The 27,372-nt window shown below is 40.5% G+C and overlaps 1 protein-coding gene across 1 annotated transcript in view; it reads right to left on the reverse strand.

The window, feature by feature from the left end:
• Nucleotides 1–1,027: 1,027 nt before the first annotated feature.
• Nucleotides 1,028–27,372, reverse strand: part of LOC142157804 (uncharacterized) — a 74,098-nt gene continuing 47,753 nt past the window's right edge. Inside the window, exons 3-5 of the mRNA XM_075211338.1 lie at nt 18,820–18,891; nt 12,774–12,791; nt 1,028–1,980 (exon numbers count right to left, since the gene is read on the reverse strand). Coding sequence (XP_075067439.1) covers nt 1,858–1,980; nt 12,774–12,791; nt 18,820–18,891 — 213 coding nt within the window. The 3' untranslated portion in view covers nt 1,028–1,857. The remainder of the gene's footprint in view (nt 1,981–12,773; nt 12,792–18,819; nt 18,892–27,372) is intronic.

The raw sequence follows: 27,372 nt of genomic DNA on the forward strand, positions 1-27,372 counted from the left end.
TGACAGTCATGAAGGCTCATTTTCTAACCACAGAATACACATAAGACAGCACATTTGATTACATGCAAAATGCAGTCCCAAAATGATACATGCATTGTGGGAAAAGTAAAATAGTCACTTAAATGTCCTACTTACAATCACATATGGATCACCTGCTTATTTCATTTATTTTCATAATTTTTTTTTTTGTTCTAAAATACTTATTTTATGTTTGAACCTCATTTATGTCTTTAATAGATCATGAAAGTAAAAGTGCTTGGGGACTGTATTTAGTTAATGTCATATTTTACACTGTAATGTTTTACTAACATTCTTATACATTCGCCTAATAATGTTCTTTCCCACATTAATTAAGCCTCATTTGTGTAAATGAATTACTGTTAAAAGTATAAACCAACTACTTGTACCAAATCCAAGAATGTGTAAAAATCAGGTAATTTTGTTGTAGATAAAACTGTGTCCCCCTGTTAATCCAGGCCATACACGTGCATTTTCCACCCCATGAAAAATATTTAAGTATCTCATCTCTCAACACAATTTTTTTTTTGTAATGTGGACACAATATATAGTACATGTGTGTGCCTAACTCGCATTCAACAAAGAGCACCCAGATCTACTCATCACCTCAATTAAGAATAAGCAAGATTTTGAACCCCAAAATTTGACACTATATTGACTCCTTAAACAATGCACTTACCCATGTAAATTGCATTCTTACAAAATAGGTACATGACATTACAAAACATACTTTGTTCCATGCTGCTGGACCACATATTTGCACAATTGTAAAATTTCAGATCATCAAATGTAAAGCCATGATTTGTTTTCAGTAGTAATGCATGTGCAAAAAATCTGTCTATAGTTGTATGTGTATATCAGTGTCACAATGCTATATCATCTGCTGTGAATTTAATTTAAATGTTTATTTGTCCTGCTTTGTGTATTGAACCTGTATACTATGTATATATTCTATACACTGGAAATACTGAAGAGTCTAATGTTGCTTTTTATAGATTTTATTCCTACATCCAACATTTCTTTTTTTCCTGACATTGTTATTGGCAAAGCTATAGCTCTAAATATTGTGAAATATGTCTGAAAAGAATTCCAGACCAAATATCCATGAAATGGAAAAATAATGCAATTGAAGAAAAGGACACATTTTAAACATATTGGTAATGTACAAATAATGTACTGTTGTACTTCCGCCTTTTGTGCTACTGTACTTTCACCTTTAACCTGTGCCTGTCATACATTTTCATTTTGGTTGTTAGATTCCTGTTCTCATATACTAATTTTAATATAAATTTTATATTAATGGAACACAAGCTAAGAAAGGAGAGTCATACGGTTTATTTATACGGAACATTCAATATTGTATTTCTCCAACACTATTACTGTTACAATTTTGTCATCTAATCTTATTGTCCTGTGAATCTTGTGCTTTCACATAACTATTTAGTTCTAATTTTCTGGACAAATGCAAAATACCCCTTTTTCTTTTCATTTCACAAACATGTATAGAATCAGCAAAAACAGCTGCATTAGCATGTTATAAAAATATTTTGGAAAGTTTTAAAGGAGAATAGTAGTTATTTTCTTTCAACAGCTTAAAATTGTATATTACTTTTGATAAATCTTAGAAACAATATAACAATAAACTTAGAGTTCAACCTACCATAGACTTTGCAGTACTATAAGACAAATGTTTTTTCAATGGCATTCTATTTTCTAAAATAAAGAGTAAATAAAAACTATTTTTCCCATCCAAGTTAAAATATAGTGGTAGGTAGTGTAACTGGTCATAAAATGGCATATAAAACAAAAAGAAAAAGTAAATACAATTGACTCAATTTGTTATGATTCCTGGATAAACTGCATTATTTTTGTCACCAGTTGTTCTTTTTTGTCTCTGGCCTTGGTAGAAATCCCATGTTTTTTTAGCCAGTTCTGGAGAGTAGCATTTCTCAGTTTAAATAACTGAAAAAAAACAAAATATATCAGTAATATATTCATAGCTTTGACAGGTCAGAATGTTCCTACAACTCAAATAAAGTAATTTACAAGGATTTAACATAAAACAATTTGCACTGAACCACAACAACTAATAATCCACATGTTTTTATTGTCTTGTGCAAGATATACAATTAAAGCAAGTTTCTGAGTTGCTACAGTTTATTCTAAATTGTAATGTAAATGAATCATAACGGGCAGCACAGTGGCTAAGTGGTTAGCACTACTGCCTCACAGCGCTGGGGTCATGAGTTCAATTCCCGATCATGGCCTTATCTGTGTGGAGTTTGTATGTTTGCGTGGGTTTCCTCCGGGTGCTCCGGTTTCCTCTCACACTCCAAAAACATACTAGCAGGTTAATTGGCTGCTATCAAAACTGACCCTAGTCTCTCTCTCTTTGTGTGTGTGTGTGTTAGGGAATTTGGACTGTAAGCTCCAATGGGGCAGGGACTGATGTGAATGAGTTCTCTGTACAGCGCTGCGGAATCAGTGGCGCTATATAAATAAATGGTGATGATGATGATGATCATAGGGCCTGATGCTGGACATATGCCTGTTTGGGTAGTGTAAAAGTTACAAACTTGTACAGCACATACTATAAAAAAAGCCACCTGCACATACACATATACAGTGTTGCATGCATCTACACTTGCACCTGTATGTAACTGGAGAAACAGGACATGGTCAAGGTGTGGTCTAATGTAGGCTGATTACAGTAAGGGCACATTTCTGTAATTGTGAACAGATGTAGACGGAGATGCAGATACATCTGACAAAGCTATATCAATTGTGGGTGCCTGAGGGCTGCCTGAATTTGCAAATTGGCATATTGCAAATTCAATTCTGAAGCTGATAGATGCTTTCTTCATTAATATATATATCATACGATTTTGTGGGCATATTTTAAAAATATGGTTTGCTACTTTCATTCTGATGCATGAAGGAATATTAAAATTGCTGTATTGTATCAAGCCTAACTGCAAATTTGTTTTTCGATATTAAAACAAATTTTAAGAAACTTTTCTTGTGCTCATGACTTGGTTGTGTGTATACATATCTGGGTGTTTGTATGACTGAAGTAAAATCTGGCGCATATGCTAGAGGTGCAAACCATGAAATGACCTGCATTTAAATTTAAAAAACAAAGTATAAAACACTATACCCTCTTCTATTCTTACTAGAGTTTGCTTCACCTTGTGTGCCAGGCATCTTATCTTACCCATTAAGGCTAGATACATAGCTTTAATGACTTCAGTACAGTAGCTTCGTACTGGCTACTGTACTGTTCAGCTTTATCATATACCAGGTTAGCATAAGTGTGTGCCTCCAAGGGAATATATCTACGTTGCCAGTAATGATTTGTTGTAAGAAACTTAAATCTTCATTATACGTCCAAATTTTGTTTGCAGATGTCCAAACACTTCTGTTTGTGCTTTTCTATGAGTTGTTTCAGCACACATCTCACACAAACTTTTCGAAACCCAACACTGTTGTGGATTATTGCCAGGGCCGGTGCAAGGTCTCCAGGCGCGCTAGGCAAGGTTTCAGTCTACCCCCCGATACCCTCCTGCGAGGCTCATTGCAAGAGCTCCGACGCCTGCAATAAGAGACAGCCTGACAGTTGTCGGGCCGCATACCATTAGTCCAGGGTCGGCGCAGATGACTCCGGACTGCAGAGCAGCTCTCGGCCCACCATATAAAAAGAGAATCATTGGTTTTAAAGAAAACAAACAAAAACAAAACCAGACCGATGCACAAACCAAAAAAAAAAGAACAAAACCAAATCAAGTGGCCTCATTAGACAACAGGCCTATCGGGAAAATTCCCAGTTAGGCCTATGGCCAATTCGCCCCAGCCCACAACCAATGAGTGATTACTTTGGTTCAAGGTGTAGTGTAAAATAAAAATAACAACTCTTAGCTTCTCCTGGCTGGCAAGGCTGCAGTCCGGATGCACTGATGTCTGATGATGTATACTCTCAACGCTGTCCAGGTTCCATTTCTGCCCCTTGGCAAGTTACTGCAGTAACAGCAGCACATTATTTCAAATTGCTTGATGATGTAATAATATAAATTATAATTTAAGATATGACTTCCATTTATAGCCAAATAATTCTTGTGTATTGCTGGGCAGCTGGAAGTCTTAAATATACAGGTGTAGCCTATACAAATTTCTTTCACTGTAAGGAATAGAAAAGATATGTATATATATATATATAAAAACACACACACATATATATATATATATATATATATATATATATATATGTATATATATATTTATATATACATATAATATATATAGAATGTGTGTATATATATATATATATATATATATATATATATATATATATATATATATATTGTGATAAAGTACGGCATTCACAGGAATCCGACACAGGTCTGCTGAACCATTTGACTGTTTATTTGGCAATTGTCAGAATGGTAAACAGTTCCAAGGCTGGTTCAGCAGTCATATCCATGAACAGTACACAAAAATCCCCACCACCTACATCTGGCTAGACATTACTTCCCTGTCTGCAAGCCGGCCACTAACTGGCATCGGTGGTCCCACCCACACATACAAACAGTGTTTTTATCCTCCACCCCAAGCACTACAAACACATCACAGCAAAGCATAACCAATCACACCCATGTGGAACACCTGTGAGTGTATGTGTGCTAAAAGAGGAACCTTTAACCCTGTCATCTGTGCATAACCAATCACACCCATGTGGAACACCTGTGTGTTTGTGTGTGTGTGTGTGTGCTAAAATTGGATCCTATCACATTTTAATACCTTAATACATGTTTAAGCATATTACTGTGGACCGTTCATGGTTGATGGCTACTACCAATTAGGTTTAGAATGGCCACAGATTCAGAGTGTATTCGGGTGCATAGGATGGCACCAAAATTTGTATTTATATTTTAACAACTGTTATCTTGACTACTAGATCCATGTTTTGGTTTTATATGTGGCTTCTATATGTATCTTTTATGTTAATTATTGTTTTTTTATGTGCTGTGTATTTATTATCTTATAATAATATCCCATACTGCCTTTTTAATAATATCATTGGAGTTCCCTTGCCCAAGATGGCCACTATTGGCCTCACATATTAAAAGTCTATGCCAGGTGCCCTCATCAAAGATGGCCACCGCACTCGGTTTTCCCCAGCTGGCTTCTAAACATTAACCTGGCTATGGACATGAATTACCAATGTCCTGGGACATACACTCTCAGAGCATGAGAGTCTAATACTCATTCATCAATTTCTGTAGCACTCGCGTGATCGCGAGTGTCCCGCGCATGCTCGGTAGCGTCTGCGCACTGTGCATGCGCAAAATGGCCACCACATAAACTATATAAACAAGCCCTAAACATAGGCAACTTGTTTTTCCTCCTGATGAAGTCTTCCTAGACGAAACGCGTTGAGGCATTACTACTTCTGTATATGCTAATCAGGTCATACTGCCACCCTGGCCATTTGATGTTATATACCCTGATACTCCTGTGCGGAGATCGTTGGTAATACCTTTAAAACCCTCCAGGGATCCATACTGGTACAAGTTGACCTACTGCCAAGTACAGATAAGCTTTTATTTATCTTGCAATATGTGAGTTTGCATTTTATATGTTTGCTGAATAAATTCTTTGTACATAAATTACTACACTATATGGCTCCTTTATCTCTAACATTCTGGCTGATTGGAGTTTGAGAGTGGTGTTTCCATTGGGACGTCTGCCTGTGGTTAAGAAATATCGTATACTGCGGTCACTGTTTTGTCCGTTCCTGATTCACTAGGCGGAGCTGAGATTCCCTCTTAGAGACCCTGATACAGATAAGCTGGTTTTATATTATCCTCTGGTACACTTCCATCTATTTATTTGTATTATTATCTGGTGTACATTAATAACTATACTATATGGCTCCTTTATCTCTATTATTCTGGCTAATTGGAGTTTGAGAGCAGTGTTTGCATTGGGACGTCTGCCCGTGGTTAAGAAATATCGTATACTGCGGTCGCTGTTTTGCCCGTTCCCGATTCACTAGGCGGAGCCGAGATTCCCTCTTGGAGACCGTGATACAGATAAGCTGGTTTTATATTATCCTCTGGTACGCCTCCATCTATTGATTTGTATTATTAGCTGGTGAACTGCATTACTCTATACACCTCCTGCACATCCCTGTCCCCTATAGACAATTGATTGAAGAGTTTGTAAGCTGTGTCACAGTGGCCCAGCAAAGCTTGTATAAGTTGCACTTGAACTTCTCTATTCCACCTTGTTATCAGAGTGGAATTTCTGCACGCTCGTGTCTGATACGTTTGGTCACTCTGTCTTGCATTTGGATTAAGACTGGATTATTTATATTTATTGTTGGATATCAACCCAGAGATTTGAACTGCATCCATATGCTTATTTATATTGTACCCACTTTGTATTTTTGTACAGCAGTATAAATGAATGAACAATGCGGCTACAATAGAAATCATAGCTTATGAATATAAAAATTACCTAATTTTACTTTTTTAGAGACTACATAATTACAAAATAAACAAAAAAATACAGTACCTCCTCATTTTTTAGAAAACATTTTAATGAATATTTAATTTATTTTACTTACCTATCATTTTTCTCTTGGCTGGTCAGCACTGCAGGAGCTGCAGGGGGACTTAAACTCTGGCCCTCCAAGTGTCACTGATGACACAAAACCGCTCCTTACAGTCACAGATCTTACCTTCTTCTCAGAGGGAGGGGGTATGGGAGCTTCACAGAAAGGAATGATGGGGAGGGGGCAGAGTGGCACTGTAATAACTTTATTTACACTGACAGACAGTGTGCAGCAGACAGATCCTGTGGGCGGCACCGCAGCAGGCACATGACAAATTGACAGTTGTAGGTGGTGTCGTCGCACATCACAGTGACACTGCCGCCGAAATACACAGCTGACGTTAGCAAACCCATTCATTCATCCGACGCCCGCCATGCACTTTATTCATCCACCGGCTGCCACCAACTTTAAACAGTCGGTGGCCGCGGTCCCCCGCACAACAGCTAGTCAGTGGCGCCCCCTGGGTCTGATTATTGCATAGGCAGAGCCATGGCTGATTTGCAGCATAATCCACTGTCACTCATGTATCCAACAGAATCAGTTCATGTGCACACTCAATGTTCTCATCAATTGTGGACGTGGACAGGCGTCTGGCTACTTCTTCATGGCTGACACTTGTGCAACCTTCTTTGAACTTCACTATCCATTCATACACACTTCTTCACAACAAAACATTTTCTCCATACTGTGCACAAAGTGGTCGATAAATATCAGCACCAGACATACCCTCAGACCACAAAAACGAATCATTGCACGCTGCTCTTCTTTAATGCAAATCAGAAGTGGGGCAGCCATTTTTTCTTAGACTGCAGTCGCAAAAGAACTTACGTAACACATTCAAACCTGCACAGCAGTAACTGGGAAGACAGCATCCTAGTACGGAAAGCATTGATAAGACAGTTTGGCCAACAGAAATTTTAAACTAACTGGAATGCGAATAATTTTTTGACTCACCCTCGTTTTAATTATAAACGTTCATTTGTTTCAGGTAAATTATTCCGCTCAGTAATACACAGCCTTTGATATATGCTCATTCCATATAGTGGCTCTGCTTGCTCTTTAACAACTGGACAATAGGGTTGTCAAGCAAGGAAAAAATGGGTACATAGTTTAGATGCATAGAGTTAGGGCCTTTCTGAATCCTACATGAGATTTAAGATCAATAGCTGAGGTCTTCATCTAACGCAGCCCCCTTTCCAGTAGAGATGGTTACTCTCACAGGTAATCGGATGCCCCCAGGACTTAATATTCAAGGTAATTAAACCTTATACCAAGAAACAAGTAGCAATGAGCAGGATGCAACTCTGTGGAAGTGTGCAAGAAGTAACCGGAGCCAAGTCAGAGGTCTTGGGTCAGTAGCAAAGAAGAAGAGTCAATACAGGTCAGGAGATCAGGGGCAGGCAGCGAGCAGGAGAAGTCCAGGTAACAAAGCCAAAGGGTCAAGGGCAGGCAGCAAACAAGAGTGATGCAGATAATAAAGCCAAGGGGTCAGATAACAGGTGGCCAAAATAGCAGAACTCAGATAGAGAGCAGGACCAGCAGTTGCAGGGCAAGAGCGCTATAACTGGCAGAGAGGACCAATCAGAGGAGGAGTAGAGGCACACCCACAGACCACAATGGTGAATGCAATCAGGTGCTTGCAGTGCGATCGCGCGTGACCCGTCTGCCTGTCATACAGCTGGAGGTGGAGACACACAGTAGCGTCCTGGCTGCCAAGGAAACAGCTGGGATGTAGACGGGAGAGGCGACGTCCAGGCTGCCTAGGCAACAGCTGGAACGGAAGTATGCACCATACTACAGTGCAGAGGCTCAGGTGGGATTCGGAGGCAGTGAGCCATCATGAGTAGCGTGCCGGCTCATAACACATAGTCACTAAGTTGGGTGCAGGCTTTTGATTATATTATTCGAAATACAGAGTGGTCCCATCAGTTAAGCTTTATCTAACTGCTCCTTCAATTTCTCTGTATCCAGCACATGCTGCCCTCAACTTCTTGGGAGCTGACAAGGCTCTGGTCTCTGCTTTTCTTATTGTGCACCTCTTGGTAATCTAATTCGCTTATTTGGCCTCCAGTCTAGATTCTAATCTATGACACCCATAGCTACCTTTCCTCCCATGACCTCTCCCCTTCTCTAGCTGTCAGGCGCCGTCTCCGTCATACTCCCCCTCAGCGGAGACGGACGCCTGTCACAACCGCTCTGCCCGGACGGTTGCCGCGCCTCCCAACCCTGTCGGACGCCTGCGCAGTAGCTCGTTCCGTTGCTAGGCAATGGGACGCTTTCCTCTGCACTTCCTGTGCCTATTCCACGGAGCCTATCAGCTGTCTTCTGCCTCTATTTGTTTTTTTTTTAAATCCAGTATTTTTATTGAAATTTTTTAAGATATAAACATACTAAACAACAAAAAGAAAAGAAAAACAATCGCTTACATATCGGAATTAAATGACGGAATTTACAAGATTACATTAAAGCATAATAATAATAATAAATGTGCTATATTCATTCAGGATCATACATCGTAAATGCTTATACATAAGTATGTTACACATGCAGGGTTTATTACATGGACTCAGATACTTATTATAAGAACTGCGGTAGCCATACATTTAAGTAGATAGAGCATCTGTACTAGATGACATAGGATAGAATGGAGACTCTAACCATCTGTACCATATATTCTCAAATTCCTTCAGAGCCTGTCTGCTAGTATAAACAAATCTCTTGTGCCTTATGGTGGTATTGACCAGTGCCTTCCAATTTTTAACCGTGGGACTCGTCGGGGCCAACCACAGCCTCGCTATACAGACCTTAGCCAACATCAATAACTGTGAAATGTACATTTTTGTCAGTTTATTAACTTTTCCCTTCAATCAGAGCCCAAAGAGACAAGTGGCCAGTGAACTAAGAGACACTTCAATTCCAGTAACCTGAATACATCTCCTGATCCTTCGCCAGAAGATTTGTATACATGAACACTCCCATAGAAGGTGCCAAAATTTAGCATTGATCGAATTGCATTTCGGACAGTTAGGGGTAGCATCCGGGCGAAATTTTGCCAATCTAATAGGGGTAAAGTAGGCCCTGTGTAAGATAAACACCTGTATTTGTTGAAATTTTAATGATGAAGTATAACCTTTAGTACTGTCTGTAACCATTTCCCACTCCTTGTCTGATAAAGGGCCAATATCTATTTCCCACTGATTCCTCAAACCATCTAAATCATCTGCAGTGGATTCATACAGAAGACATGAATACATTCGAGAGATCAGACCTCTATAACCCAAGGCCTGTAATTGTTTCCTCAGTGGATCCACCCCAAACACCAAAGTCTCACCTTTAAATTGTGTGTTTAGGGCGTGTCGTAACTGAAGGTAAGAATAAAACATTGTTCTGGGTACAGAGAATTCCCCAACCAACTATCCTTCTGCCTCTATTTAAACCTGGCTCTGGCGCCATTAGGGTGCCAGAGTAACAGGTTCCTGCCTCTAGCTCCCACTGTGTTTGTGCCTCGTGTTTGGACCCGGCTTCTACGACCATTCTCTAGTCTCTGCATTCCTGTTGTGACCCGGCTAGCTGACCATTCTCTATTCTGTGGGACCCATCGTGTTCCTGCGACCTTGCTCTGTTTTGACATTGCTTTTGGATTCTCCTTCTTTACCTCGTATACCGATTGGCTTGACCCAGACCATCTGACTCCTCTTCACTACACCAGTAACTGTCTGATAGGACCGCGACCTGCGTACCCTGTGCCACGAAGCCCATACCTCCTTGCGGGGGTCCCTGGTGAAAACCAGGGGTACGTTAGAATCTGCACCTATCTGCTCAGTAGTGCTAATACTGGTTAGTGTTCCTCTCAAATCCGTGCCTGACACTAGCATTGTAATCAACTGCCTCTGCTTTTTCCTTATGGGTGTCTCAAGGTTGCCCTAATCTCAACATGTCAAAAGTAGAGCTTATTATCTCCCCTCCTTACAAAATCACAGTTTCACCTCATATTTCCCCTGACCATCAACAACATCACAATTTCCTCTGTCTTAGAAGCCAACTGCCTTGGTATCAGCCTTGATCTAGGACTTTGCTATACCTCTTTTGCAGGTTGAAGCAATTTTTTGCAGGACTGCAGCTTTCCAGAGCTACAGACCCTAACATATTTGGCTAGTTTATAGTATTATCCTGCCAAATATTCCAGCCATGGGAAGCAGCAAGGTCTCTCTCTTTATGGCTTCCAATTGGTTTGAAGTATCACATCCATCCAGGCTGCATGCATAGCACCAACTTTTGCAAATGGAATGGAACATGCTTGTTAATTCTAACATTAGCTGGTAGTCTTGCTATAATTACCTCCTTATTAGCAACATTGTCTGAAAACAAGGCTGCAGCAAGCTAGCTGACTAAAAATGTTACTTACACACAATGTTACATTCTTTCTCCTAATTAATATACCACAAATCTAGCCTCAATGACGTTTTTTATCTCTTTTTGCTACTTTTAGATAGCATTGGCCGCAAATGATATAGACAGGAATTATTACCTCTTCAATACATTGATCATAACAACAGCAGTAACAATATGCAGTGCAGTGTCACTGCAAATTACAATATTCTTTCAGCAGCCACCACACAATGTGATTACACAGTTACTGCAGAATTGTTACCTTCCAAGTTTCAATTGTGGAGAACTCTAATGTTGACCAAATGTGCTCATTGGATATGCCAGCTGAAAGTTCTGGATCTCTGGGTATGCTTAATGTCACAGTGGAATTAGTTTTTTTTAACTCTTGGAGAAAAGAGGGATTTGGAACAGCAAGCTGTTTGCTTATACAGTAGCACCCAGGAAGTGAGCGGCACACTCTTGAGCAGGGCCCTCCTTACTCTCTGTCTTCACTTCTGCATTTATTTTATCTACCTTTTATGTTCTTGTGTATGTATGTTCTGTTCTCTCCACTGTCTGATTATGCAAAGTTGCAAATACCCTTATGAATTAGGATACAATTCCCTGCTTGTCAGGTTACTGGTATATATTATTATTTATCATTACCTTTTTTTAACTGGTTGTAATGTCTGTCTGAAATCTTAATAATGGCTGAATTGAGTCAATTGTGTGAGGATGCATCATTTTTCTGATAGCAAGTGTATAACAGATGGCAATGTTAAATCTCAATTTGTCCCTTTGCTATGGGCTTCATCAATTTGCTTATTACTTATTGTTGCTTTATCAAATCTGCATAGTACAATTACTTTTCTTTCAAACTATTTACCTCACAAGCAATGTTATCATACCCAACTTTTCAACTCCTCCAAATGAGTCAGAGAGCTTTGCAGCGACACACACACACAGAGAAGGGGACGTGACCACTTAACAATGGGCACATAGCCATATTCCCGGGAAGGGCATTATGAAACCCCTCCCGAAAAATCTCACATGCATTGCTGCACACACTAGTGGCATGTGAGCGAGCACATTTTCATCATCATCATCATCATCATCATTTATTTATATAGCTCCAGCAAATTTCGTAGCACTTTACAATTGGGATCAAGCATTAATAAGACAATATTGGGTAATACATACAGACAGAGAGGTAAGAGAACCCTGCTTGCAAGCTTACACTCTATGGATTGCTGCTTTGCAGAGCAGTGGTGAACAGGTCACACCTCTTTGCATTTAAGCAGTCTGGATAAAATTGGCACTGTCCTGTATAAATCAGGACAATTTGGAGAAATGTGTTATATACTTGTTGTTAGTTACTTCACTTATGCCCAAAAAATTATATGAGATAGATTATTTCCTGTACTATGTTAGATCATACGCTGAAAACTTTGCTTTGTGTTGACTACCTGGCTCCACCATTGACAGACAATATTAATTTAGGAATGCTTCATTATTTATACTTACACACAAACACTGACCTAGTGAAGTGGTAAGTAGTTCGGAACCAACAATATTCTTTTGTTGAATTGTGGCAATAAGTTATTATTTTTGCTAATAAAAACAAACAGGCATACTGCCATGATGGGGCTGTCAATTGTAAATAAGCCCCTATATGATATACATTTAGGTTATATAAACAATATGATTCATACTGCGCTACAGGTGTTATTGTTGGTGTATTTCACATTTGAACTTTTAATTACACTGAACATACCTGGTTATTTCTTGCATGACTTTCTACTAGAGATGGTCACTGACCCCCGTGTTTTGGTTTTGGATTCGGTTTTGGATCTGGATTACCGTCGTGTTTTGGTTTTGGTTTTGGTTTTGCAAAACCTCCATTGCGTGTTTTGGTTTTGGTTTTGGTTTTGTTTGGTTTTGTTTTGCTATTTTTTGGGAAAATCCATGTTTTTGGGCCTAAATTAACCCAATTTAGTGCTCCAACTGTTTTAGAGACAAGTAATCTAATTGTTGAGGTAATAAATCATCCCAAAAAACAGTTTAATTCTTCGTTGGTAGGCCTATTCTACACACAAAACAGATTGTCTTCCTCTCCATCTATGCATATTGGCAATGCAGCCATCGTCTTTGAATGTATATTACACCCTACACTTATAGTTAAATATGTAAAGAAATGGAAAAAGCCAGTTTGGTTTCTGTCTCTCAAGGCCCCCCTCCACTTGTATAAAATACCAAAAAATTCAGCCATTATAGACTGTACAATATTAATTGACATGGAGAAAGCCAGTTTGGTTTCTGTCTCTCTAGGCCCCCCTCCACTTGTATAAAATACTAAAAAATTCAGCCATTATAGACTGTACAATATTATGAAAAATGGACAAAGCCAGTTTAGGGTCACTCTGTCTATGACACCCTACCCTTAAGGATAAATTGCCCTAACAGCAGCCTTTCAAGATGGTATGTGATATGGAAATGCCACAAGTCCCTTTCCTCTTTGGGGGTAGATTGCACCCTACACTTACATAGAAAGTTTTAAAAAGATGTTATCGGCATCATCTTCAGCTTCATCCTCACCCTCATCAGTGTTATCGTCATCATCACAGACTATCAATTCATCGCCGCTTGAATCCGCCATTAGAGAACAGTCAGTGCTTGCATGTCTTGGATGGTGAAGGCCTTCCTCGTGGAAGATGTAGTTCATTTTTATAAACATCATTTTCTCCACATTTTTGGGAAGTAACCTTCTACGGCGATCACTGACTAAGTTCCCTGCTGTGCTGAACACTCGTTCAGAGTACACACTGGAGGGTGGGCAGCTTAGGTATTGCAAAGCAAGTTTGTACATGGGTTTCCAAATAGCTTGCTTTTCTTCCCAGTAAGGAAAGGGACTGTCTGACATTTCCATATCAACTACCTCTTGAAAGTAATCCTCCACCATCCTTTGCATGTTTATACTCATATTGGATGGACTTATGGGCAAAGTGACACTTTTTTTTGAAAAATCCTTCAAACCAGCCCAGATGTTAAATTGTTCTCGTCTGCCCCCTGTGTCTTCCCTGCTTCTTTTTTGGAAATTTAATTTTTTACGAGCAACAGCTTGAGAAAGTGAAGGAGGACACGTCGTCAAGCCGAGGCCCAGTTCAGCGGCCAACTTGCTGAGCAATAGCTCCTTGCAAAAGTTCACATCTCGCTCATTTACAAGTAAAGACTCAATGTAGGTTTTAAACCTTGGATCAAGCACAGTGGCCAAAACGTACTGATCCGAGTTCAAGATCTTAATAACTCGAGGATCATTGTGAAGCGAATTAAGTACTTGATCGACAAGGCCAACATACTTTGCTGAATTGCTTGCTTTCAGCTCCTCCTTCATTTTCTCAAGCTGCTTTTCCAATAGTCTAATTAAAGGAATGACTTGGCTCAAACTAGCAGAGTCTGCACTGACCTCACATGTCACAACTTCAAATGGTTTCAGCACCTTGCACAGCACTGAAAGGATTCCCCACTGTGCAAGAGTGAAATACATCCCCCCTCCTTTCCCAATGTCATGACTTGTGCAATATGCTTGGATGGCTTTGCGCTGTTCCTCCATCCTCTGAAGCATGTACAGGGTGGAATTCCACCGAGTTACCACCTCTTGCTTAAGTTGGTGGCAGGGCAAGTTAAACTGCTCTTGGAGCTGCTGTAATCTCCTACATGCTGTGGCTGAATGCCTGAAATGGCCTGAAATTTTACGGGCCACCGAAAGCATCTCCTGCACCTCACGGTTGTTTCGTAGGAAGCTCTGCACCACCAAGTTGATGGTGTGAGCAAAACAGGGAATATGTTGGAAATCACCCAGCTGTAATGCTCGCACTATATTGTTGGCGTTATCTGAAATGACATACCCTGGGGAGAGTCCGAGTGGTATAAGCCATGCATCAATCACATCTCTCAGTTTGCGTAACAAATTGTCAGCCGTATGCCTGTTAGTGAAGCCGGTGATACAAAGAGTGGCCTGCCTGTGACAAATGTTACGTAGTGGTGTACATGCTGCTGCTGTTCCTGCTGGTGAAGGTGAATGACCAACCCAGTGGGCTGTCACAGTCATATAGTCTTTGGTTTGGCCACTTCCACTTGTCCACATATCTGTGGTTAAGTGAACAGTGGGCAGAATGGCATTTTTCAGCGCAATCTCTACATTTTTACACACTTTTTGGTATAGTTGTGGAATAGCTTTACGGGAGAAATGGTGTCGCGATGGAATTCTGTAACGCGGACACAAAACCTCAATTAACTGTGAAAAACCAGCTGCGTTTATGGTGGAGATTGGACGCAGATCTAACACTAACATTGCAGCCATGGCGTCTGTGATTCGCTTGGCGACTGGGTGACTGCTGTCATATTTGCTTCCCCTCGCAAAGGATTGTTTCACAGTTAATTGCTGAAATGTAGGACTGCTCATTTTATTCACCTGCCTCTGGGATGACGATTCACCCCCAGCAGCAGCAACAGCAGCAGCAGGACTAACGCTTTCTTCAGAGGAATCAATAATAGTGCCGGAGTCATCCAGCCTTAAGTGGGATGCCGGGCTAACTCCGAGCGCTACTGAGGATATTGATGAGGATGGTGTGGTGGGTGTATTTTGTGGCCGTCGGTATGTCGGTGAGCGGAGGGTCTTAGCTGATGAGGGAGTGCTTGTATTCTTTTGGGAAGAACTTTCAGCTTTTCCCAACACTTTGCCATGAACTCTCGTTAAATGGCGTAACATAGACGAGGTTCCAAGATGGTTAAGGTCCCTCCCTCGACTGACTGTGGCTTCACATACACTACAAATGGCTATACAATTGTTGTCTGGATTTGGGTAGAAATAATTCCACACATAAGAAGTGGATTTTTTTGTTTTATGCCCAGGCATGACAATGGCCTTTTTCTTGTCACGTGCCAGAACTGCTGCCACTGGTGCAGGACTTACACAAACAACCTCATCCTCATCAACATCCTCATTAGCGCCCTCGTCGCCTACACAAATCTCCCCCTCATCCTCTTCTAATTCCAAAGTGGCATCCTCAATTTGGGTATCACCGGCTACACTCGGGCTATTAAGGCACACATCAGCAGAATGCTCACGATTAGACATCCCACTGTTGGATGGACTCTCCACAGGGATTGTTGTCATTTGTGAATCAGAGCAAATATTCTCCTGTAATGCCTCACTGGTATCTTGCAGCTCAGCTTTGACGCGTAACAGTAGTTGTGCACCAATTGTAGGCTGGGTAACTTTTTGGGATCTGCCACTAATAGCCAAAGGTGAAGGCCTCATTCTCTCTTTGCCACTGCGTGTGTAGAATGGCATGCTTGCAATTTTTTTTTTATCGTCACTTAACTTTTGCTCAGTTACACTTCGTTTTCGCTTCAATACAGTAAATTTTTTTTTGGTTTTTGTTTTTTGCACTAATTTGAAAACACTCTGTTGTTTGACATCGCCTTGGCCAGATGACGTACTGGGAACACTAACATCAGGACTGGTGACAGAACCTGGTTGCTCATTTAGATCATATGTGGACTGCTTTGAATCCATTGCGTAGATACTGCTGACAGATATGACTTTTGACAGCCAGAAATATTAATGCACAATTAGGGAGGACACCCCAAAAACACTGAGGAGTGCTAAAATTTATTGAGTAGATACTGCTGACAGATATGACTTTTGACAGCCAGAAATATTAATGCACAATTAGAGAGGACACCCCAAAAACACTGAGGAGTGCTTAAAATTATTGAGTAGATACTGCTGACAGATATGACTTTTGACAGCCAGAAATATTAATGCACAATTAGGGAGGACACCCCAAAAACACAGAGGAGTGCTAAAATTTATTGAGTAGATACTGCTGACAGATATGACTTTTGACAGCCAGAAATATTAATGCACAATTAGAGAGGACACCCCAAAAACACTGAGGAGTGCTTAAAATTATTGAGTAGATACTGCTGACAGATATGACTTTTGACAGCCAGAAATATTAATGCACAATTAGAGAGGACACCCCAAAAACACTGAGGAGTGCTTAAAATTATTGAGTAGATACTGCTGACAGATATGACTTTTGACAGCCAGAAATATTAATGCACAATTAGAGAGGACACCCCAAAAACACTGAGGAGTGCTAACATTTATTGAGTAGATACTGCTGACAGATATGACTTTTGACAGCCAGAAATATTAATGCACAATTAGGGAGGACACCCCAAAAACACAGAGGAGTGCTAAAATTTATTGAGTAGATACTGCTGACAGATATGACTTTTGACAGCCAGAAATATTAATGCACAATTAGAGAGGACACCCCAAAAACACTGAGGAGTGCTTAAAATTATTGAGTAGATACTGCTGACAGATATGACTTTTGACAGCCAGAAATATTAATGCACAATTAGAGAGGACACCCCAAAAACACTGAGGAGTGCTTAAAATTATTGAGTAGATACTGCTGACAGATATGACTTTTGACAGCCAGAAATATTAATGCACAATTAGAGAGGACACCCCAAAAACACTGAGGAGTGCTAACATTTATTGAGTAGATACTGCTGACAGATATGACTTTTGACAGCCAGAAATATTAATGCACAATTAGAGAGGACACCCCAAAAACACTGAGGAGTGCTAACATTTATTGAGTAGATACTGCTGACAGATATGACTTTTGACAGCCAGAAATATTAATGCACAATTAGGGAGGACACCCCAAAAACACAGAGGAGTGCTAAAATTTATTGAGTAGATACTGCTGACAGATATGACTTTTGACAGCCAGAAATATTAATGCACAATTAGAGAGGACACCCCAAAAACACTGAGGAGTGCTAACATTTATTGAGTAGATACTGCTGACAGATATGACTTTTGACAGCCAGAAATATTAATGCACAATTAGAGAGGACACCCCAAAAACACTGAGGAGTGCTAACATTTATTGAGTAGATACTGCTGACAGATATGACTTTTGACAGCCAGAAATATTAATGCACAATTAGGGAGGACACCCCAAAAACACAGAGGAGTGCTAAAATTTATTGAGTAGATACTGCTGACAGATATGACTTTTGACAGCCAGAAATATTAATGCACAATTAGAGAGGACACCCCAAAAACACTGAGGAGTGCTTAAAATTATTGAGTAGATACTGCTGACAGATATGACTTTTGACAGCCAGAAATATTAATGCACAATTAGAGAGGACACCCCAAAAACACTGAGGAGTGCTTAAAATTATTGAGTAGATACTGCTGACAGATATGACTTTTGACAGCCAGAAATATTAATGCACAATTAGAGAGGACACCCCAAAAACACTGAGGAGTGCTAACATTTATTGAGTAGATACTGCTGACAGATATGACTTTTGACAGCCAGAAATATTAATGCACAATTATGGGGGACAACCCAAAAGCGCTGGGGAGTGCCAAATATGAAGAAAAAATAATAAACCTCTATCCTCCTCTCTGCACTAGCGATTTTGGTTAGAGCAATTGCAAGAACAATATTGTATTCTTTCTCTGTCCCTGCTCTAATTAGCCTATGACTACACCCTGCTCTCTCCCTCTGTCAAATGGCGATGGATTGCTGTGGAGGCGTGTATTTATAAAGTTGAAGTATCGCGAGAACCGAGTCCCGAGATCCGACGACGTCACAATGACGTTCGGCCTCGATTTGGATTCGGAATTGGCGGGAGAGTACCGAGCTGCTCAGCTCGGTACTCGGATACCCAAAGTTCGGGTGGGTTCGGTTCTCGGAGAACCGGACCCGCCCATCTCTACTTTCTACATCCACTTCTTTAATGGTTTGATGTGTTCTGCATACTTTAGTATTTAATTCCAAATATTTTCCCTGTGTATAAAGTAACTAAATATTAACAGTAATGTAGGTGTATATTTAAAGGTACATTAAATTAATGATATAAACTATTAAAGTAAAATACATTGTACAGTGTTAACTTGACTTGCCACTGCAGTTCTGTTAAAAAGTAGATTACTACCTTCCCACTGCATTACAGAGAGCTGTAATTCCCCCCACATCATTAAAACAGTACTGAGTTTATGTGACATTAATGGCCCTGCCCAAGTGTGTGAATTAACCAATATGCACAGCATTTCTTGCAAAGCAAATCTGTCCAGCTGTGTGAGTTGTTGCCTGTTTTTTTAGTTGGAGAATCACCTTCTTCATAAAGTTCATATTCAATTAAGTCAGGCATGTCAAACTCAAAACCCCAATTGGGCCAAATAATCAAATTTCTTAATAATCTTCTCTGACTTCTTCTTGTGGCTGCTACCTGGGCGATCCGCACTGAAAATGTTGGGCGTGATGACGTCACGCCTAACATTCAGTGCACGGGGAAGGAGGGGAGGAGAAGAGAGGAGAGTGCTAGCGAAGAAGCGGGGGATAGCAGGTTTTGACACCCCTGAATTAAGTATAAACAATCTCGCTATTTAATGTTTATTATTCCACTCAGTAATACACAGGCTTTAAGTTTTGGATTTATCTCCATTTATCTAAACATTAAAATAATATTATAGGTCTTCATAGTGGAAGAAAGAGTAATTTGAAACATATAAAGAGACCTGTAGAAACTGACATCTGAGACTGTCATTGAGAGTGGTATGTGATTTGTTCTCTTTCAAGCTGTTACATAGAAACACAGAATTTGACGGCAGATAAGAACCACTTGGCCCATCTATTCTACCAAAATCTCAAACCCTATTTGATCAATAGTTCTTTGTAAGGATATCCTTATGTCTATCTCAATCATGTTTAAATTGCTCTACTGTATTAGTCTCAACCACCTCTGATGGGAGGCTATTCCATTTATCCACTACCTTTTCTGTGAAGAAATTTTCACTCAAATTTCCTCTGAACCTACTTCCTTCCAGCTTCAGTGCATGTCCTCGTGTTCTAATACTTCTCTTCTTTTGAAGAATGTTTCCCTCCTGTACCTTGTTAAAACCCTTGATATATTTAAAAGTTTCTATCATGTCCCCACTTTCCCTTCTGTGCTCCAAGCTATACATATTAAGATTTCTTAATCTTTCCAGGTAAATTTTGTGCTGTAAACCATGCATCATTTTAGTTGCCCTTCTTTGTACAGTCTCTAATGTATTTATATCCTTCTGGAGATATGGCCTCCAGAACTGGAAACAATATTCTAGATGAGGCCGAACCAATGACCTATACAGTGGCATTATTACTTCTTTCTTTGTACTACTGATTCCACTCCCTATGCAACCAAGCATCTGACTTTTCTTTCTCATTGCTTGATTATATTGCTTAACTGTCTTTAAGTCACCTGAAAGAGTGACTCCTAGATCCCGTTCCTCCACAGTAGTTTCCATTATATTGCTGTTAATGCTATATTTAGTCTTTTAGTTTTTGAGACCCAAGTGCATAATTTTGCATTTTTTAGCATTAAACTGTAGTTGCCACACTTTTGACCATTCCAAGTCTACCTAGATCACCGATTGTTTGTTTTATCCCTCCTGGTGTGTCTACCCTGTTGCACATCTTTGTGTTATCTGCAAAAAGGCATATCATTTTCAATGACACCAATAAAGATATTAAAAAGCACTGGTCCAAGTACAGATCTCTGGGGTACTCCACTGCTAACATTTCCCTCCTGGGAATGCACTCCATTTACTGTTGCTATGGTGGTCGCATGGATACCAATTCTAGCTGTATTTTGCCTGACCTTTTAGATATTATTCTAAAATGATAAGTTCTTAATGTCTGACAATTATCTGATATTCATTTTTCATAAAAGCCTATCGTTCAGGAGCTCTGAACCAACCATACATTGTGTCATTGTGTGACCAAGTAAAGGGCCTGGTACCATCTCCTGGGGTAATAGCAGCCTAAAGAATTCACACAAGTTTCGTACAACTGGCCTCAGCCAATTTTATTCAATAAGAAAAACAAAAGAAAACTCCAAAATAAACACCTTGCCATCCGGCTATATCTAATATCTAATTTATCTAGCTTATTTCACCTATTTAAAATCTATTGAATATATTTTCTATACAATCAGCTCAGTGGATGTCTGCTTAACAAATTTCTGACTTTCACAATGGTGTAATATAATTTTATTACAACATAGACCAATCAAAAACAGCAAAAAGTAAAAATGTAGGGAATAGTAGCTATTTTCTATAAAAAAAGAAAAAAAAAAAGCATTGGACAAAAATAAAAATTATTGCATTGTCCCTCTCTCCTATCCCCCAAAAAAGATATCGACAAAGACAATTGTTTTAGAGAGAATAAGGAATATTGGAAATGGAGATTCTTTTAGTAATATTAGTTTCTTCATAGAAAATGGAAAGTAATGACTCCATATATTTAAATTCCAATACTTTTTCCATAGAAAGTGATGGGGTTCACCATGAGTGAGCAGAAACTTTTCTAAAAAAAAAAGTGGTTGCCAATGATCTGTAAATACCTGAAGAATTAATTTTGATGCAATTTTTGGTGAAGACCATAAACAGCAATAACCTTGTCACTCCCGGCTCCAAGTCACAGATAGGCTGGGAGGGAGCCGACAAACATGTGGAGAACAGTTAAGTGAATTTATGCTGATGGAGAGGGGGGGGGGGGTTCAGAGCATTTATTTAGATTGGTGGGGGGGACCGCAGACAGAGCATTTATTTTGATGAGATGGGGGTATTTACTGTGATGCGGGGGGGTGGGCATGTACGGATAAGAGGGAAGGTCTTTGCAAGATTAATTAGTATTGGGCCCCACATTTTCTGATGGCAGCCCTGGTGGTGATATTGGACTTTTGATATCTAGGAAAAGCTCATGCACACTAGATCAAACAGTACTTACGTTAATGTTATTATAATGTGATAAACCACAACATTCACTGGAGTCTCACACAGCTTGGCTGAATCATTTCACTGTTTATTGGCAGTTGTCAGGATGGCTTAAAAGAGTTTCAGTGGTGGTTACAGCAGACATTTCCAGTAAAGCATCACAATTCTCCCACTAGTCTACGTCTGGCTAAACAATATGTCACACACCACTCTCCGGGTATCTTCACTCGAGGATCGGAACACCTACCCTCATCTTAATTCTCCCCATTGTGCATGCTGTCAGCAGCAGTCTGCACCTGTGCTATGCTTCACCTGTGTTATCTGCCCATTGGTCTGTACTCCTTTATAAGGCTCCTCCCCTCACCTTTCAGTGCTGGTTCTCCGAGTCTTCACCTGGCCTGAAGCAGCTCCCTTCTCTCCGCTGTGATCTACCCCTGCTACCTATCCTGCACGCACTGCTGACATCCGCTGATCCGTTCCACCTCCAAGTAGTAACAGCCATGGTTCACTGTCTGCTGCATATCCTGTATACCGCTGATCTCTGGTCACCTGTTTCACTCCATAGTGGTAATCGCTGTGATCAACGCCCGCTACCTATTCCGCATGCACCGCTGACATCCGCTGATCCGTTCCACCTCCAAGTAATAATAACTGTGGTTCATCGTCTGCTGCATATCCTGTGTACCACTGATCTCTGCTGACCTATTTCACTCGTTAGTGGTAATCACTGTGATCAACGCCCACTACCTACTCTTCATGCACCGCTGACCTCCGCTGGTCCCTTCCACTTCCAAGTGGTAATAGCTGAGGTTCATCGTCCGCTACATATCCAGATCTCTGCTGACCTCTGCCTAGCTACCTCACCGTGGATTGCCCTGTCCAGGGTCATCTTCTCCTCCTCTCCAGTGTTCTGCTAGAGACTAGAGTACCTGCCCTTTTTTGGCTTTTACTCCTCTGTGTCAAGTTGCCTCTCAAAGTCACCTCTCTGTTCTGTCTCACTGGGAACTTCCCTAGGGGGTCACGACCTGCAGGCTGGAAGGCGCTAAGCCCAAATCTCCTAGCGGAGATCCCTGGTGAATACCTTCCGCTCTGTTAGACTCTGCGCCTATGGGCGAGTCTAGCAAATACCAGCAGAGAAGGCAGGATCTCACTCATTCTTTGTGTACAACCCTGACACAATAGTTCTCTCACTACTAGCACTAACTGGCATTGGTTGCCCCACCCACAAATACAAACATTGTTTTTATGAACTACCCCAGCACTACAAACCAACCACAGCAAGCAACAAATTAATTACACCCATGTTGAACACCTATATGTGTATGTGTTCCTGCAGACTAGCTGGGTATTTACCAATTTCCCTATAGGAGAGGTATGACAAATAAGCCTCTTTGCCACATACCCCCTCCCCAACCACGGTGACATTGATACTGTGGAGAGAGCATCTCGGCGAGATAGAGTATCTGCATTTTTGTGCAGACTCCCTGGCCTATGCTCCATTGTGAAATGGTAGGGCTGGAGTGCTAGGAACCACCTAGCTATCCGGGCATTCACTTCCTTGTTCCTATGCATCTACTTCAGTGGTGCGTGGTCACTGACCAAGGTGACTTCTCTACACACAAGGCAGTACCTGAGAGCCTCGTTTGCCCATTTGATGGCTAGGCACTCCTATACCACCGTGGAGTATTTCTTCTCCCTAGGCAGAAGTTGCAGCTCAAGTAAAGGATGGGTTTCTCTGTCCAATCAAGACTCTGCGAGAGCACAGCTCCTGATCCTGCTCCAGAGGCATTCGTTTGAAGATACAATCTCCTGCTGAAGTTCGGTGCTTGGAGTATTGGTGCTGAACACAGGACCACTCGAAGATCCCACCAGGCAGCCTCCGCTGCTTCCGGCCAGACAAACTTGTCTGGACAAGTATTTTTTAAAAGCTTGGTAAGAGAAGCAGCTCTAGTGGCAAAATTATCCATAAACCGATGATAGTACCCAACAAGATCCAGGAAAGTTCTCAGCTGGGTCTTCCGTACAGGTTTGGGGTAATCTCTGACAGCCTTTACTCTGTCAACGTGCAGTTTGACCTGACCTTACCCCAAGTATTTGGCCTCAAGCATGGCCAATGCACACTTCTCAAAATTGGTGGTTAGACCCACCTCCCTGAGTGAGGCTAATACTGCCCCTACTTTGGGTAGATGTGTCTCACAATCCTGGGAGTGGATGACTATGTCATGTAAGTATGCAGTTGCAAACTCCTGGTGTGGTTTTAAGAGCCAATTCATGGCTCTTTGGAAGGGCAGGAGCCTCATGTAGCCCGAAAGGCAAGTCCTTATATTGGAATAACCCATCTTGGGTTAAAAAGGTTGTCTTACCCTTGGCAGATGGTGTCAGGGGAATCTGCCAGTAGACTTTGGTCAGATCTAACGTGGTAAGGTACTGACTATTGGCCAAGGTTTCCACGAGCTCATCACTTCTGGGCATCAGGTAGGTGTTGGAATGGGAAACTTTGTTTAATTTTCTAAAATCATTACAAAAACGAATACTCCCGTTCGGTTTTGCCACTAACACAATAGGGCTAATCCAGTTGCTATTGGATTCCTAAATGACACCGAGGTCCAAAAATTTTTTAATCTCCTGTTTCACAGCTACACGTCTTGCTTCAGGAATATGGTATGGTCTTACTCTCACCACCACCCCTGGTGTAACGATACTGGTGGTATTCTCTGAAGCCCAATAGCTGAGTAGATATCCAGCGAGCAGTCAGTCGTTTGCCAGGTCAGTACAGAAGCAGGGTAGTCAGACATTTGCCGGATCGGTACACAAGCAGGGTAGTCAGATGTTTGCCAGGTCGGTACAAAAGCATGGTAGTCATGAATGTGCAAGGAAGTTCAGCAAGTGACAGGAGCTGAGCAGGCAGAATACTCAAGCACATGTCTGATCCAGAAATTGCCCATTATAGGCCCAAACAGGAAACAGGTTCTCATTGATGCCATTCTAGCCAACTTGGATAAGGGCAAATCTGATGGAAAGTATACAAATGCAGAAAACTCTAGTGGTCGGAGGTGAAAATATCAAAGTCATTTCTTACAGTATTCCCCCCTTTCAATTAAGTCCTCTGGATGGTGCTTTGCTGGGTTTCTCTTTAATGAAATTCAGGCAACAATTGAGGTGCATGGACATTTCCTTCTGGTTCCCATGAATTGTCTTCTGGACCATATCCCTACCATTGTATCAAATATTGAAGTTTATTTCTAAATATTCGCAAATCTAGTATTTTGGCTACTAGGAAATTCTTTATGTTCATCAATTTGAGCATGATCCGGAGGAGGCAAGGTGCGACCAGGAAAAGGATTTGATATTACTGACTTCAGAAATGAAACATGGAAGACAGGATGAACCTTCATAAATCCTCGAAAGGCTGATATACTGACTTGTGCCAAAATCTTAAAGGGACCAATATATTTTGGTCCTTGTTTAGAAGTAGGCACACTTACTTTTAGATTTTGTGTGGAAAACCAAACATCGTCTCCAGTGTTTAAAACTAGTGCAGCTTTATAATGCCTGTCTGCAATTCTTTTATAACTATCTTGAGCATGTTGCAATGTCTTTCTCAATACTTACAAGATTATTTTGTAGCGATTCTAATCTGGATGTAACAGCAGGAATGGAAAAATCCTGCGGAAAATTGGAAGTAGGTTTGAATGATACCCCAAATTGGCATAAAAAGCACTGTGTCTTGTGGATGAGTGTTGCGAGTTGTTGTATGAAAATTCTGTCATAGGCAGAACATTTATCCAGTCATCTTGCAGATGGCAAATGTAGCACTGTAGGTATTGTTCCAGTGTCTGGTTGGTGCTTTCTGACTGTCTATTGGATTGGGGATGGAAGGCATAATTCATACTTGGTATAATTTAATATTAATATTAAGCACACTACAAATCTGCTTCCAAAAACGTGAAGTAAATTGCACTCTTAGGTCAGAAACTATATCATCAGGAACTCCATGTAGATGAAAACCTTCCCTGATTAGTAATTCTTCTGTTTCTTTTGCAGAAGGAAGTTCACGACAGGGCAAAAGGTGAGCTATCTTTGTGAGTTGATCTAAAACCACCAGAATTGTAGTCATACATTTGAACGATGGTAAAGCCGCTCTAAAATCCGTGAATATTGAATTGAACCCCATGGACGAGAAGGGACTGCAAAAGGCTGTAAATGTCTAAGTGAAGCAGTGCGTGGAGTCTTAAATTGTGCACAAGCAGTGCAGGATAATACTCACTTTTTAACATCCTTCTTATATTGCGGCCACCAAAAGTAACAAGATAATAATTAATCAGTCTTACAAACACCTTTGTGGCCTGCTATTCTAGTGTCATAAACAAATTGCAGTACTTTTAATTGTGCTGCTGCTGGTACATACAAGCGATGTTCATACTTCCATATGTTATCTCGATAGGTTAAGTGTAAATCTGTAAGGGGGTCTAAAAGGATCGGATTCGTTCTGTAACCCTCTTTGATGTCAGACAACAGTTCACCAATGCCAATAGCTCCCAGGAAATTTGACTCAAAGAGGATTGTCTCTTCTCGCTCAACTTGTGGGGAGTCTTCTATATATGCTCTGGATAGAGCATCAGCTTTCCCATTTCTGGATCCAGGTTTATAAGAGATAACAAATTCAAAACGATTTAAGAATAAACTCCATCTGGTTTTTTCGAGGAGACAGTCTCTTTACAGACCGAACAAATTCTACATTCCAGTGGTCAGTAAGCACAGTTATTTGATGTGCAGCGCTTTCAGTTCAAATGTCTCCATTCAGTAAATGCAGCCACAATGGCTAATAGTTCTTCATTTCCTACATCATAATTCCTTTCTGAATCAGTCATTTGATGAGAGAAAAACAGAGAAAAATGTACATGGATGCAAAAGCATCTTCTCTCCTATTCTGTGATAATATTGCACCTACTGCTGAATCTGAAGCATCTGCCATGAGGATAAAGGGACGTTCTGGGTTGAGATATATTAATAAGGGATATGTAGTATACCTTGTCTTAAGCAGAGAGAAAGCATTTTAAGCTTCTTGAGACCAATGAAAAGATAATCCCTTCTTGGTTAATTGAGTGATTGGTGTCACAATTTTAGAGAAGTGTTTAATGAAACGACAATAGAAGTTGGCAAACCCTACGAACTTTTGTACCTCTAACATTTCTTGGAGTTGGCCAATCTACTATAGCGTGGACCTTGCTAGAGTCCATTCTCAAACCTTGAGGTGAAATGATGTAGCCCAAGAACTGAATCTGTATTTTGTGGAATTCCCACTTCTCTAACTTAATGTACAAACGGTGACTGCGAAGACGTTTCAGTACAGTTCGAACTTGTTGTTGATGTTCCTCTTGGGAATTTGAGAAAATTAGTATGCCATCAAGATAGATGACAACAAATTGGTCAATAAAATCTTTAAAAACGTCATTCATGAAATGTTGGAATGTAGCAAGAGCATTGCACAATCCAAAGGGCATTCAGTACA

Source organism: Mixophyes fleayi, chromosome 5 (genome assembly GCF_038048845.1).
Source record: "Mixophyes fleayi isolate aMixFle1 chromosome 5, aMixFle1.hap1, whole genome shotgun sequence".
Classification (NCBI taxonomy): domain Eukaryota; kingdom Metazoa; phylum Chordata; class Amphibia; order Anura; family Limnodynastidae; genus Mixophyes; species Mixophyes fleayi.